Source organism: Crotalus tigris, unplaced genomic scaffold (genome assembly GCF_016545835.1).
Source record: "Crotalus tigris isolate CLP2741 ecotype Arizona unplaced genomic scaffold, ASM1654583v1 scf7180000017560.2302168, whole genome shotgun sequence".
Lineage (NCBI taxonomy): Eukaryota > Metazoa > Chordata > Lepidosauria > Squamata > Viperidae > Crotalus > Crotalus tigris.
In genome coordinates, this window is record NW_024096474.1 from 923923 (window position 1) to 940479 (window position 16557).

Below are 16557 nucleotides of genomic sequence, written 5' to 3' on the forward strand. Positions count from 1 at the left end.
TTGTGTAAGCTCCTGGATGATTAAGTGTGTTTGCAGAACTTCTACAACACACTAACACTAAGAAGGTTATAGGAACAGGCCCTCAGTTTGTGTGTGTGAGATGAATTAGAGAATAACATCTGGAGTCCAGAGTGAAGGAAAGCATCTGGCAGCCCTTGGCATATTATGCAGACACAATTCTTATGAAAATAAAGGGGTTTTTTTTACATGTGGTTGTCATATTATTTAAGATAACAATCCGCATTTGATTATGTTTTTATTTTTGAGCAAATTACTCTCCCATGGTCAGAAAAATAATACAACAAATCATTTTCTTCTTTACTTAGTAAACAGACAGCAGAAGTTAGGACACAAAATGTAATCAAGCGCAATTTCATTAAAATAAATTTATTTTTAAATAAAAAGGTTGTGGGTTTCTTTTAATGATCTCTAGGGTAACCCTAGGATGCAAGTCTAAAAACAAAGAACAGAATGCATGTTGGTAACAAATTGTTATATCACTGCATTGCTTAATCTAAGCACAAGAGTAATAGACTTTTCATGAAAATGCAAAATATATTTGCAATCGCCTTGACCAAGAGATTTATTATTCCCGTCATAATATGTTGTTCCAGGATTGGAGGGTTCCCTCCCACACCAAATTTTTCACCATTTTGATTGGTATGATATTGGTGTTTATTTTTCTATTACTTGTGGGATAGTTTCATCATTTTGATCCTCCAATTTGGTACATCCTAAGCTGTCAGCAGAGCCAGAAGTCTTAAAAACCTAACCCTTTAAAGAATGAAAGTAGAGATTATTGGTATGCCAAGAAATGTGCAAAACCTATAAAATTATGACTAGTTCAGGCATAGAGAAGAATGTGAGACATTTGTTAATAAGGCGATTTCTTGTGTGCCCAAATGTTCAGACAAAGGATCCAACTAACTCAGCAATTTTCTTCCAAAACTAGCAGATAATCACTGATAGCCTTCTCCTTCATGATGATATAATTTCCTAATCACCTAATCCAAAACCTTGGCTTACATATCGATGCAATCAGATTCTATAAGTAAATGTGAATGGTAATATACAGTATGATGTATACCTACATGTATACAGCAGTGTTTGCCTATTTTTTTTACTTGTTAGTGCACATAAGCTTTCAGTGCAAGTTATGCTAGGCAAAGCAAAAGTTCTAGTTTGAATTCTGCATCCTAAGGGCACAAGTGCCTATTTGTAGAATACAATTTGCTATTGAGTTCATGTAAGCATATTCTTTTGGTGTACATTGAAATAATATGCATTCCGTGGATGCACACCACTCATTCATTCTGCATTGGTGCAATGTTGCAGCTTGCTTGTAAAACACGTGTCCAACTTGAAAATGCAACTACATTCCTAAGCTTAAAAAGTAGCTTCCTTCATAGGGAAGTAAGACGGAATGGCATGTTCTCAGCTTTATGATGTGGAGCTGAATACATTATGACATAAGAATAGGAATATTCCTGTATAGGAAAGGGAAGTAACTCTTGTCCACCTGCATTCCTCTAAACCAACAATGATGGTCTTTTTGCCAGCAGGAGCACTTTGGGCTGGGCTGAAATCCACAAATCTTCTTCTTTCTTTTTCTTCTTCTTCATAATATTATGTCTTCTTTTCCCCTGGATTGGACCACTGCTGCTGTGGCTATTTTTGTCCCTTTGCTGCTGACCACAAAAACAACAATGGCAACAGATGAAAATTCCTACAAGGAGGACAAGAACAGGTAACCCCATTAAAACAGCGAGACAGATTGTGTTATAGATGCCCTCCTGATGTTTTAAGCAGATAAAAGACCAGATGGAATGGAAAAAATTACTGATCTGCTCCATGGCAGCTTTTATAGACTGGAAACAGGTCTGATAGGATATTAAAGTTGCTTTCCTTGACCTTTGCCTCCGTCTTAAATGGAAACTCTTTGTGGATCTTGTCTTTGAAGATATGCAAACGTCTTCAGTTTTTCAATCTCTGCAAAGGTAGAAGATGAAACATAAAAATGGATCAAATGAACAAGGGAAAATGTTTCAGTTAATGAACCTGCTGGTAATGACCATAAGATATAGTGTGATCCAAATTTTATATTTGCCAAGGACCTTAAGACAGGCTATACAGCTTTCCATATTACTCTCTCAATATTTTAATGAAGTATGTTAGGAGAAGAGATGGGTCAAGATAATTACAGCTGAATGGTGAACCTACCCACCCTTGAATCCACTCTGCCTCCATTCAACATTCTAACTATCATATTGTTATTAACAATGAAATGTTTGTGAGGATGATAGAAAAGTTGAATTGGAAGTTATGAAATGCTATAGGAAATACCCTCATAATTGCGCCACCATTAAATTCAGATTAAAATATCAGAGATCATGGTGTATTTTTCTATGGTAATTGCTAAAAATTCTTTCTTTGCATGACATGAAGTTATGAGAGAACTGTCTAACAACAGTGGCAGAATTACAAATCAGGAAAATCATAAGTCACATATCACCCCTACATAAACTCAGTAGGCTACCTTAGTCATTTTCTGCCACTCTATTTCAATTCCTCCTTCTGCAATATGAGTCTAAGAACACTGGTCTAAACTATCCTAAAATGTACATTAAGTGTTTGGTACAACCTGACATGATCAGTAAATGATAAATGTTAGGATTAAATAATCAGATATTTAACTGAAAGTAGATCAACAGAGGCAATAATTATTATCATTGGAAGAATTGAATGACTAGGTTGAGGGAAGATAATCCTGGAGAAAAATCTTTTAAGTGAAGGTTAAATGAAAAGTAGAGCCCCTTCCTCTATAATTCTGGTTTAAATAGCGACATTTTAGTAAATTAATCTAGAAAGAATTCCACACTTTTTCTATTCAATCAGATCTTGCCAGACCATTCCATTCAGATGCCCATGAAGATGTTTCTTCTATATTGGGAAAAGTGAGATGGTACAAAGCCTGGACTATGGGGTAAGATTTAACTTTGCAATTGCCTTTCAGCTGGCTCTAGACGCAGCAGCGCCTTACATTGTCATGCTGCAGCACACTTCTTATGCTTCTGAACTCTTAATTGTTGTTTCAAGTAACAGAACTGGAACAGGTGGCAATGACCTGCTGGAACAGACAAAGTATACAGTTTTTTCATCATGATTTTAAGAAGTTCATTAATTGTTGGCAGAAATGTGTGATGAATTATGGTGATTATGTGGAGAAGTAAATATAGATAACAAAAGTGTTCTATTCAAGGGTCATTTTCATTTTTTCCATATATTAAACTATCCCTATTTAAAATAAAGTTTGTGGAGGCAGAGACATTTCTTTTTATTTGCCCCTTGTTTTTCAATATCAAATTAATAGTCAATATCAATCTGGCACATCATCATCAGATCTACAGAGGTGAAAGACTGATTGGTAGGTAAACAGCCGGCATAAATACGCAGTAGTTTCAATTTACTTTTGCAGAAAGAAACAGTGATGGAGGAATGCTGAAACTGATGTTCTGTTGCCAGTTCACCAAGTGTGCAAAGCCTCTATTTTTCATTTAAAAATGCCAGTATGTTTAAAGATGGCAACTCTGGTTTATTTCTAATTTGTAGAATGACCCAACAAAAAAGGCCTTGCTGACATCTGAGATACTTCACCTACCTGTACTGTACTGATTCTAAAACAAACTCTCACTTTCATGGATCTATTGATGATCCTGATTGTGTCATCTTATCAGCAATCAAGTCTCAGATTTTACTTATCTCATTTTTTAAAGTCAGGACACAAGAGTATTTCCCTTCTAATGTCAGTGATGATGTCAATGTCTTGTGACAGATAATGATCTGCCTGACAATCCAGCACCAGCTTATCAGGAACTTAGTTGCAGTATTTATGTAGGTATCATGGGCAGTGCTGTTATAACCCACCAGAATTAAGCTTTAAATTTGCTAAAAATGATCTGGTTTAGAATAGCAAATGTTCCGTGTATTCTCAATGTTGACAGTTATGATGATAATCAAATGTTTTGTTAAAAGAATCTAAAGACATGAGATGGTTTAACTGTAGTTGGCAATCCATGAAGTGAAGGCTGGTACAATTTGGAAAAGTGGTATCTTCCAGATAGTAGAAAAGACCTGCTGAAACCTGTTGTACTTGAAGAAAATATCTGGGGTCTGCTTCATGGTTAGTGGCCTTATTGTCTGCCAAAGGAACAATAGTTACTTCTGTTGTGCTTAGTTTGATTAATTCCCCTCAAACTATTATCTGCATTGGAGATGCTTGCAAGGAAAAGGAGAAGGGGAATTAAATAATTACTTATCCTCAGAGATGGTAGCTGTTCCATGATTTAACTCTTTTGAACATGCCTAATACAAGCCAGGCTGATATACAAAAGGAAGATTTATCTGATTGTAATTCTTTATATAATATACCAAATATTTTGGCATGCAAGAGTAAAATGGACCACAATTTACAACAAAAAGTGGGTCCCCCCTCTCTGGAGAATTGAAACTTCCTTGATTAATGTTTAATACGTGTAGTTCTTACACACCAGTAACTTGAGATGTGAAAAAAGAAAGGCAGAATAGATTTGGAAATGCTAAATTATAGAATAAGGCATACTCTCTTTTTAGAGTATGGCTTGACTTATAAGAAATAGGGTGCAAAATACACGAGTGCTTCTTCATCCTCCCAACTGCAGCTGAACCTCAGAACCACTAACTCCACAATACATTGGCGGATCCAGTGAATCAAACTATGCTTCTAGAGTCTTCTTGCTTTAGGCAGTCTTATTGCTTTTTAAATTTAATGTATTTTTCTACTGCTCTAAGAATATTTTATTCTGTCACCATTTCCATCCCCCTTTTAAAAAGCAGAGTAAATCCTAAAAAACTTGGAAAAGTTCCTTAAGGAAGGGCACAAATATGTATACTAATAGTACTCAAGACACTACTATGTAGAGCCAGCTTCCCTTGCAAAATATATAGAATGATTTTCTGCACGCTCAATCTGAAATACAAAATTGTATGTCAGGAAAAAGTGCCCCCTCAAGCCTCAAATGAAAAACATCTGTACATCTCTGTAGTCTGTTGCTTGCCCATTCTAGTCATTGGTCAGGTGAGCTGGAATTCTTGATACTAGCCCCATACATTTGGAAATGTATGGGGCTAGTATCAAGAATTCCAGCTCACCTGACCAATGACTAGAATGGGCAAGCAACAGACTAAGGTTATTTAGGTTACTTAAGGTCATTAAGAACTGCATGACATTCTAAATAGACAAAGGAAGCCTCATCACATCCAGCCAATACTACCTCCCCCCCCCCCAATGCAGCTGGAAATCAAGGCATAGAGAACATGTGAGTTTCTTGAGGTTGTTCAGGAAGTTTTAGGCAAAGCCAAGAACGGAACTTCTTCCCTTTGTGTCTTGAATGTTTTCTTTCCCTGAAGCACAACAGCCTCCTTCTCTAACCTAAATTGCCTCTTCAGCTCATTCGGAAATGCCAAAGGAAAAATAAAGTGGGGATAGAGAAGCCCTTATGTTGTGATCTCTTGCCAAGACAGAACAAGTTTAGGAACTGTTGCTTAGAAGGGAAACTTTGGAAAATCATTCAAAAAATATGGAGAATGAGCATAGGGGCCTTTCACTCTGACTTCCTTCTAGTTATTTTTTTATCTGTTCAAATTGGTAGCATGTAACACTTGGAGGCCTATGTCTGTTTACTTATCAGCTACAATCACCTGCTACCCCATTTAAATAGGTCAATCAATCCTTTTGAGCTCTGAGATCATTGATGATGGCAGGGTGCATATCTTTGTTCAGCCAAATGTTAGCTTTGTTCCATTTCTTTCCTCTCACTTGATATCTTACAGCCAAACATTTAACTCTTTTTATTTAAGGAAATATTCTCATCAATATTTCTCACTGTTAGACCACAGCATGTATTTACTCACCTAGTTTAGATCTGATGTGTCAGTCACCTTATTAATGACTTTACAATAAAAGAAAAAAATGTAGAATTGTAACATATCAGTACAAATGTTTTGTTTATTCTGAATATGTAAACAATTGCCCATCAATGGTGAACATTAATTTCATTTTTTTCCACGTAAACTATCATATTACTGGGCAATAGGGTAGACACATAGATCAGTAACCTTCTAGGCACACCCTGAATAGAAGAAATGAAACCTTGAAAAATTGCTTTCATGAATAACCCCTCCAGATGATCCAGAATGATACAGTGAATAATAATACTGAAAACCACTGAAAGGTCTGAGAAAAATAACAATCACATACTCTCCTCTTCTAATTTCCGGCATAAGTCTAAGTTAGCCCAAGTTGTCTCGGGAATATATCTAGGATGAAACTCTAAGTGAAATGGCTCCAGATGATCAATTTCATTTAAATGCATCTACAGCAGCAAAGCAACCAGCATGACCTTATCCAGAATGGAATATTTCAGATGGGTATAATTATAGAAGGCTTCCCTGTTCAGACTCACCAGTCTCCACAAAAAAAAAAAAAAAAAAAAAGCCTTATAACTGACTACTTTAAACATTCTAAACTCAACTCTGATCTCTTACTTTAATCTAAGGCCAGATCAACCTGGCCAATTTAATCAGCCAGGAGACTCAAGAGTCAAAGAGACAAGTAGTGTCCTTCATCTTCCCATATATTTTGCATCCTCAGTATTAAGCTGAAAATAATTCATATAAACACAACAGTTTGTCAAAGTTAGTTCCCTATGATTTGCCCTAGAAGTAGAATTCAAGTCAAAGTGAATCCAGTCAACTTTGTTCAAAAAGTTTGATAAAAGTGCTCATATCAAATTACCGTAAATGCCGGCGTATAAGACGACTTCCGCGAGCGCTGAAATTGGCGCCAAAGACGGGGGTCGTCTTATACGCCGGAAATGCTGGTAGTTTCCAGCGTATAAGACGACGTTCTAGGAATGCGACTCGGCGATAAAGACAGGGGTTGTCTTATACGCCGGGTTGCCTTGTACGCCGGCATATACGGTACTGATTTGTTCCTATTCCAATCCCACAATATAATATTTTTTGTTTTTATATGCTGCAATCATCAGCCAACTCTGAGTTGCATAGTCTTGCCATGCATAAAGAATTTAAAACAGCATAAATACTAAACAATGGATAATATTACATGATAATGTATTTCTGTGCCAAAGAATATTTTATTTGGTAATGCTGTCCATTGTTTGGTTGGTTTTTGTTATCTCTTGGTAGAGATGTTGCAGTGTAGAAAATTAGTGCCACACTGTCTTGTGCATATACAAAGAGGTGACTGTGTTTTCACTGTTTTCCTGACATGAAGTAGGATTTCTGATGTGTCTTAAAAAAATCCCTCACAGTATATCCAATATTTTATGTTCAAGAATTCCTCCCCTTGCAATCTAGCCTTCTACTTACCTGATTTTTGCACTAGCAATCTGAGAAACCGAGGTGCTAATTTAAGGTGGAAGATGGTAATTTAGGGTGACAATGACAGCTATCAGCTACGTCCATGTTCAATTGAACAGGCAGGGAATTTTATTGCCCCAAATTGTTATGTTTTGTTCCCAATACTCCAGTTTTTTCTTGGCCCAGAACTGTACAATGATCTAAGTTGTTTTATATGCTTGGCAAACTAAAACTGCATAGCTTACATATCTTATTCTGTTCATGGAATTTGAGAACTTCTTGTTATCTGTACCAAATATCTGCTACAATCTCAAAGCTATGCCTCCTGAAAACTTACAATTTCTCATTTTCGAACTGCTCATGATGATTTATGTTGTAATCCTTCTGTATTTCCATTAACAGAAAAGTAAATTTTGTATGTGGGAATTCACTTGTAGAATAGAATAGAGCTGGAAGGGACTTGGAGGTCTTCTAGTCCAGCCCCCTGTTCAAGCAGGAGATGCAGGACAGAGGATTAAGTAAGCCCTAGCTTAATGATATAGTTAAACCCAGGTGTTGTCAAGTCTGTAGAAGTGATCTAGTCACATTGGCAAGATTTGAATATAACTGGATATGCTTGAATGATTTTTTTCACCCAATGGTAGATGTCTCCTGAGACCAATAGCCCCTCCTCAGTCATCCTATTTTTTGCTTGTAGCTTTTCAACTTCTCTTAAATTGTGTTTATGCGTTTCGTTTCTCACACAGAGATGGCCAAATCTACACTCTCACATTGAATTTGCCAAGGTTTAGAAGGGCCTTGGCCTTGATTATGTTTTTGACCTTGGTGGGATTTATACATTTTAGATTAGCTTTTTTTTTTAAAAAATTGTGAGTTTAACCCATGAAGAATCTGCAAAGGGTTTGGTCTGTTTGATTTTCCTTTTATCTTTTTTTATTTATCTCATTTTAGAAAATTACCAAGCCAACTAGCATCCAAAGAATTTATTTATATAAAGGATGAATAACTGAGGCTGATCATATTTTAAATAGTCTGACTTCAACTATAAATATTTTGTTTTTAAGTATTCCATTTTAGATCTATTGGACTCGATCTATCTAGGGATGGGCAATAGGTGGTACTTGACCAAAGCTTATGTGGCTTTTGCTTAATTTTAAAATCCTTTTGTAAGAAAATAATTTAGATTTTTGATAAAAGTTGTTTGTCACTTTCCTGTAGTTTAGGAGGGAACAGGCTAATTTTTGGCTTTAACTCAGGCACTAAAATCATTTATATCAAGCATATCCAACAGTTCAGTGGTAAGTAAAGTAAGGTCCTACACTTAGGCAGGAAAAACCAAATGCACAGTTACAGAATAGGCAGTACCTGGTTCAACAGTAGTACTTGTGAGTCTAATGGACCACAGCTTAAGTCTGAGTCAACAGTATGCTGTGACTGCCAAAAAAGCCAACACAGTGCTGGGCTTCATCAACAGAGGGATAGTATCAAGATCATGAGAAACAACTATCACTCTATACTGCACTAGTGAGGTCACACTTGGAATATTACATCCATTTGTGGTCGCCACAATACAAAAAAGATGCTGATCCCTTCCAGGCCTATGATTTTATTTCTATTTTTCTATTTATATTGCTTTTTTCAGCCCCTCAGAAGCTGAAAAATTCTACAACAGAAAAAAAAGATGGCTCATCTTGAATCTAAATAATTAACTAACCTTCAAAAGAGCTAAAAGTTGACAAAATACCACTTTAAACAATGGAAAATTGAAATACTGTGATAATTTCCCAAAACTAATGTTTAATATTTATCTTTCAAAAAGGTGTTTTTATCATTGTTTTGTTGGAAAGGATTACAGTTTACACCCTTCAGTGAACTATTTATCATGGCTGACTGCCATAAAGCAAACAAACTCTATAGCCAAGGTTCTAAGAAGTAGATACTTGGTCTTCTCTCTTAAGGTAGTAATCTACATTATTAAGCATTAGCTTTAATGGCAGTGAACCATCTTAATCCTCTAGGTTATTGAACAATATTCTCAACCATTGGCACAGAATGTGTGGATAATTTCCAGAAGGGACAGGAATCAAGATTATGTTTTACTGTACAGAAGAGTAGCCAGAAAAGAGCATGATCCCTTAATTCTATGCAAAAGATAGTACCTGATTTCATACTTTAAAAGCACTGTAGGCAAGACAGAGCTTATAGTAATGACACTTGGTAGGGGTAGATAATTACAATTCTCTGATTATGGGACAGATTAAACTAAACGGCAGAGCTAAGATCATAAACCGTATCAAAACAAAACATGCTTTCCAATTCCTCATTCATAGGACTCTGAGAGGAAGCTAAAGCATTTATATTTTAGATTAAATTTTAGTAGTTTACTCAGTAGGCCAGAAAACCAATTCCATATACACTTTATACTAAGTCATTATGCGGTGTGGTGTGGTTATATTAGCTTAATAGTTTGTAACAATGTTTAGTAGAAACCTAGTCTGCATGTTCCGACATGTACTGACCAATCACGTTTCTTCAGTTACAAGTTATTGTCTTAATGCCTAGCCTGCCAGGATAGCAGGTGGAAAAATGGAGTTAATGCCTTTTCCACAATTGTATTTCAATCCAAAATACACCACACACAAAACCAGTGATTCGAAGCAACTTTGAGGAAAATTAGTTTCAATGAAGAAGAGAGGAAGATGGATTTCTTCCCCTCTTTGCATTTGCTCTGATTCACACTTAGCCGTGGTCAGAGTAATTTAAGTGGATAAACAGAAGAGTTGCTCCTTCCTTCCTTCCTTCCTTCCTTCCTTCCTTCCTTCCTTCCTTCCTTCCTTCCTTCCTCATATAGACTGCATTTTTGGAGATTCCAAATGCTTTGCATGATTGATTTTTGTTTTTCATCCTGTGATATTAATTAGTAGAATCAATCAATTTGGGATAGCATGATTTCCTTATTTCCAAATACCTTTCTGAAGAACCATATGATTACTGTTCTCCAAAAGTACAGTAACAAGGAGGTGGTTTTGTTATCTGGAGGATTGAGGGGAGAAACTGTTAAAAAAACATATTCTAATATGCGGGTGCATTTTATTTGCATGTGAACATCTAGTTTGATTCTTTTCTACTTACCGGTATCTCTTTAAAGAAGAATAAGGCCTGAGATGAGACTGAGTGTGTTAAAAGAATATGGTTAAAAAAAGGGCAGTTACCAGAAGACCAACAGCAGCCTTTATAAGAGGGATTTTAAAACATGCCCTTGCTTCCAAGGAAAAATACAAATGGAACAGGTTGTTAAAAAGAACAGTAACCAGAGAAATATAAAATCCAATATCAAGGTCCTGTATTATCTACTCAATCTGGCATTTCCTTGCAAGCTTCCTTTTGCACGCTCTTCTTTAATTCCTAATTTCAACTTTATTTTTCAACAGAACTGTTTACAGTTCTCTGTCCATGTTCCAAATTGCAGCAGAAGAAAATGACCATGTCCCTCAACAACATCAGAGCACTAAAGCCTCAAATCATTGGCCAGCAGCTCAGCTCCTCCCCCTTTTCCTTTGGCTTAATCTCAACAAGTGAGCTGCATATTCTCCAGGTCCTTTGCGAAGGAATGGCTGCAGAATCACCCCAACCCTGTCACTACAGCTCCAGAAGATCCAGGCTGACAGTACATTTAAATAAGCATGGACCAATAATGTATTACCTCCGCTCATTTGTACCAAGAGGAAGGTTTCCCCTTCCCTTCCTCCCCATTGATTTGAAAAGCAATAAAAATCTTTGATGGAGCCCTTCTAATGAACATCCCTGGAATATCACATATTAAACACTATCTGGACTGGATTTCAGATGCCTTTTTAAACATTTAAGAACTCTTTATCTGTCTTATGGCAGCAGCTAGGACAGGGGTAGGCAACCCAAAACACTCAAAGAGCCACTTGGACCCTTTTCCCACCAAAAACAAAACACTGGGAGCCGCAAAACCCTTTTGATATCTAAAATGAAGATAACACTGCATATATCCTTTTTTACCTTTATTATAGGTGTGTGTATGTGTGTGTGTATGTGTATGTGTATGTGTATGTGTATATGTGTGTATATATGTGTGTGTATATATATATATATATACACATACACACACACACACACACACACACACACACACACACACATATACACATTAAAAATAAAAGTAAAAATATGACTCTTGGGAATACCCATACTATTAAAACAATGATCAACAAGAGAATGCTTTAAGAGAATAAAATTACATACACACACAGGTAAAAAAAAGGATATATGCAGTGTTATCTTCATTTTAGATGTCAAAAGGGTCTCTCTCTCCCTCCCTCTCTATCTGCCCTTGGTCTGCCACTCCTCTTCCCCCACTCTCTCTCTCTCCCTCTCTCTCTCTTTCTCTCTCTCTCTTTCTCCCCCCCTCCTATCTGCTGCTCACCTGGCAAGCTTCAAGCTGTTGTCCAACAACCTCCGGGATAGGCAACCTCGTCTCTTTTATGACTCATGGACTTCAACTCCCAGAATTCCTGAGTCAGCCTAGCTGGGCTAGCTAGCTCTCTCCTGCCCTTCCTGCTTCCTGCAGAGACGCAGCAAAGGGAGGAGCTCCACCCAGAAAGCTTTTCAGCTCCTCGGAGAACACTGTGAGTGCACTCTCTTTTACACACACACACACACACACACACACACACAGAGAGAGAGAGAGAGACACACACACACAGAGAGAGACAGAGAGAGAGAAGCAGGGAAGTGCAATTGCCTCCTTCTGTCTCTGTCTCTCTCTGCAAAGGCAGAGGAGGCTGGGAGCCACAGGGGAAGGCTCAAAGAGCCGCATGTGGCTCCGGAGCCGCAGGTTGCCGACCTGTGAGCTAGGAGGAAGAAATTAACCTTATGCCTCTGCATCTTTTTCCAAATGAATGTTCTACACCTGAAGCTATTAGATCTACCAGGAAAAAGAAGGGGGGGAGAGGAGGATGGGGAAATAGGAGCAGAAATCTTCATTTTTTCCTAATCACTTTTTTGGGTGCATATTTAGTAGTTTGGCAGATGAGAAAAAGAGAGAAAGAGTTTCTCCCTATTCTGTTGATGGAAAAAGGTAAACATTATAATTCTATTGCTCCAGTCAAACTAGCATCTGTAAGTTAGTTATGATTATGAGAGGAAATAGAGACTAGGAATTCCAGTTAAGAATTATTCATGTAAGCAGAATTGCGGAGCACTACAGTTTTAAGTTTCTAACTTAACTAATATTTAAGGCTTTGCCAGCAGCATCTGGGGGGTGGTCAGAATAGTTGCCAGGCCACAACTACTCAGCCAAAAACCTGCCCCTTTTTACATGCATTACACACAAAAATAGGTGGAATTGTGTCCATGATCTTGACTCTTAAAAGACCTCCCTTACAGAAGCCTCCAGGGCAGGGGTCTTCAAACTTGGCCCTTTTATGACTTGTGGACTTCAATTCCCAGAATTCCTCAGCCAGGCATGCTGGCTGAGGAATTCTGGGAGTTGAAGTCCACAAGTCATAAAAGGGCCAAGTTTGAAGACCCCTGCTCTAGGGCAGGGCTTTTCAACCTTTTTACCCATTGTACCACTTTTAGGATATGGTAATATCTGAGTACCACCAATCGCCTAGCAAGGTGTCAAAAACTTGATGACCCCCCCCCAAAAAGGAAAAAAGTGATAAAGTATAGGTAGTCCTCAACTTACAACAGTTTGCTTAGTGACTGTTCGAAGTTACAATGGCACTGAAAAAAGTGCCCCCCAAGCCACAGCCGAGCAAGACACCTGCCTGCCCACCGGCGGCGCTCTTCCTCCTGTCCGAGGTTTTCATTGTTGTGAGCATTTCTGTTGAGGATTGGCAACGGGAGTGGGGTGGGGGGTGTTTGGTTTTTATTGCCCCCCATCTGCTGGGTGGTTGCAGAAGGTTTTGGTCACTTCACATGACCCTGGGACACTGTGACCATCATAAATATGAATCAGTTGCCAAGCATCTGAATGTAAATCACAAGACCCTGAAGATGCTGCAACATTCCAGCTGATTGGCGCTTCTTTAGGGCTCAGAAGCACCAGGATCAGCGCCAAGCTCCAGCTGGAGCCTGGCGCTGATCCTGACGCTTCCACTGAGCCCTAACAGACCCAAAGAAGCACCGATCAGCTGGAAAGTGGCACTGATCCTGGCACTTCCGCTGAGCCCTGACAGCCCTGCAGCTCCAGCCATCTCTTGCTCAAGCACAAGTTCAGCCCAGTCCCCACCCCCGTTACCACTTTTCTAAGATGGTCACCAGGTGCCAATGTACCACAGGTGGTACCTGTACCACTGGTTGAAAAGCCCTGCTCTAGGGTATGTACTCTTGGAAAAAGAGTCAGAAGTTGGGCTTCATAGCACATTTCTCTATGATTGGAGCAAGAAAGAAGGACCTGCTTTACTGAATAGCAGGGAAGTGCTATTCTTATACAACTTCTAAAGAACTTTTGAATAATTTCCAAAGTATGTTGGGTCCTAATTTAAAACATGTATGTATTTAATGTTTATATAAAAGTTGGTGCATCCAAACCATGGATGCATGGAGACTAAATAACCAGCCTGATTCTCAGCATGGGGAAACTAGTGGAATTCTCAGATAATCAAGGGAACCTCAACATATTTCTTCTGAGTTCTGGATCAGGATAGGTAATTTTTCCTCAGGGAAAATCTGTTGGGAACTGGGCAACATTCCAAAACGATGAACAAACTGATGAAACCACAGTTACAGCCAAGTATAGGCCATCCTTTCCTCCATGCTTCAGCACTTCTTCCTTCCAGGAGTGTTTGCAGAGAAAGGGTAAAATATATCAAGATGATAGCTACAATCATGAGATCAGCACTCCACCTACTTTTACTGGTGTCATAAGGTTTTGAAATCATATAGCCAGAAACCAAATTTGGTGTACAGTGGTGGTTAAGGCATCAGGCTAGAAATTGGGAGACAGGGAGTTCTAGTTCTATTTTAGGCCCAAAGCCAGCTGGGTGACTGGAGGCTAGACACAATCTCTCAGCCCTAGGGAGGAGACAATGGCAAATCACTTCTAAGATCCTGCCAAGACAATTCAGGGACTTTTCCAGGGGAGAACACTAACTCGAAGGCATAAACATAACATATCCGAGGACACAGGTTGCAAAGTTCTACTTTGGCAAATTCAGACCTACAAGATCAGACGTGTGTACACTCAGTGTGCACAATCTGGGTGTCTCTTCATCCAGTTCCTATTCAGTTTGTACATTTTTAGTTTCTAGAGCTCAGTAGCATCTCATATCTATCCTGTTGCCACCCAAAAGATTTTGAGTGGAGAATCTGTCACACCCTGCCCCTATTATCAGACATAATTTGCATTAAAATATATTACAAAGGCAATGGTGATGAAACAAAAGTAATGGTGCTTTTTTCATTTATTTAGGTTTACAAAGAAAATATGTTTCTGGAGAAAATGGGAATTTGCAACTAAGTTATTGACTTCCATTTCCCATCTCAGCATAACTAAATAAATGACAGGCAGGACAAACTGATATTGCCTATAGTATAGGATTCAAAAAAGGATCAGTCTCACTTCTTAACCATGGGAAAACAATACAGTATTTTATTTTATATTTACATTTTAACCTTGTTTATTATAGTCACCAAGACAAGTAAAGTAGACTTTACTTTGTTTCAGGACTCCAGGAAAAGCCCTGAAAATCCTTGCTTTTTCTGGGCCTGGCACAGTCTGGCTAAGTGAACTGGAGTAGGTCACTCTGCAGCTCACATTTGTTTTCACCCAGGAAATAGTCACAGTTGGCCCTTTCCTCTCTCCTGGTCCTAACCGTTTGATTTCAACACCATTGTTTTAAGCTACATAACTTATCAAAGTCACAAGAACTGCTTTGCTTAACAGCACTAGCAGCTCACCACGGTCAGCACCTGCTTTCCAACAGCTGCCGAACAAGTGTCTGATAGAAGGCAGCAGTTATCTCTGCTCCGTCTCTGTCCATGGAGGCTCGGCTTCTACCAGCTACTAAAGCAGGGTTGGCAATATTTTAGATTTTTTAAATTAAATCCACTTACGTCAACGGATCAGAGTGACATTGTTTGGTAACTAATGCCTAGGAAAGTTACAAGATCCTCTCCTCCTCCCGCTGTCGAGAATCGACAGCCAGTGCCAATGACCGGCTGGACAACTCTCAGTTTCCGAGGGCGCGCGGGATTTCCGGAAACCCAAATTCAGCTGTGGGCAGCCATTAGGCAGACGAGACCCCAACCGATTCAGGCTTTCAAGTGGCTCGTCTGATTCAAATGCATGAATTGAGGACGGCCGACTTTTATAAAACGAATTAGTTAGCGTGAAATAATGAATTGAGCAATCGGACTTACTTCCAAGTAAGTGCGTTTTAGGAGAGTCTCGCTAGACTCTTCAATCGGAATGAACCAGGAGAAAATGCCTAACAGAGGGAACTACGGGGGAAGATTGGTCCGTTTGAACCGGCTGGAGCCCAGATTAATACAGATTTTAGCTTAGTTTAAGGAGGTCAAAGGGAGCGGACGAGAACTGAAAGCAAAACTCACCGGCTGCCTCTTAGCGTCTTCATTTCTCCAGCCGGCTAACAAATTTCCAACCTTCCGGCAAAAAGCAGAGAGGGAAAGCTGCTTCCCACACGACGGCTACGGGAGCCTCCGCATTTCCGCGGGCTGTCAGCTGCCTGGGCCTCCACGCCCCTTTCCTCGGCTGCACCTGGGCGGGACCGGGGCTCCTGGGGCGACGCTTCCTCCCCTCCCAGCTCTGGAATCCGTCCCCGAACAGAGCAGCGCCTTCCTCGCGCAGGGTGGCGTTACCGACTTTCAGGCGACCGGGATGCCGGGCTCTTGTGCTCGCAATCTGCCTTGGCCCCCTGGCACCCGCTTCCCCATTGCCACTCCGTCCCACTCAGCGGCCCAGATATGAAGGGGAAGGCAAGTCTCGGTGTCCTTTTCGCCTTATAGAACAAGTCATAAGGAGCGTGTCACAAAACGAAAAGTATCCCCTTCCCCCACTAAAACAACCCTCATAAAAGGTTGATTTCTGAAAAGGGAGTGAGGATTGAGTGCTTGAATGCAACACGTTTGTATTTAGGCTCA

At 39.3% G+C, this 16557-nt stretch overlaps 1 protein-coding gene across 1 annotated transcript; it reads right to left on the reverse strand.

The window, feature by feature from the left end:
* Positions 1–371: 371 nt before the first annotated feature.
* KIAA0040 (KIAA0040 ortholog) lies at positions 372–16180 on the reverse strand. The gene is made up of 2 exons (XM_039348574.1): positions 16009–16180; positions 372–1989 (listed from the first exon to the last, which is right to left on the reverse strand). Exon 2 carries the CDS (start codon positions 1851–1853, stop codon positions 1530–1532), a length of 324 nt encoding a protein of 107 aa, XP_039204508.1. The 5' UTR covers positions 1854–1989; positions 16009–16180; the 3' UTR covers positions 372–1529.
* Positions 16181–16557: the final 377 nt, after the last annotated feature.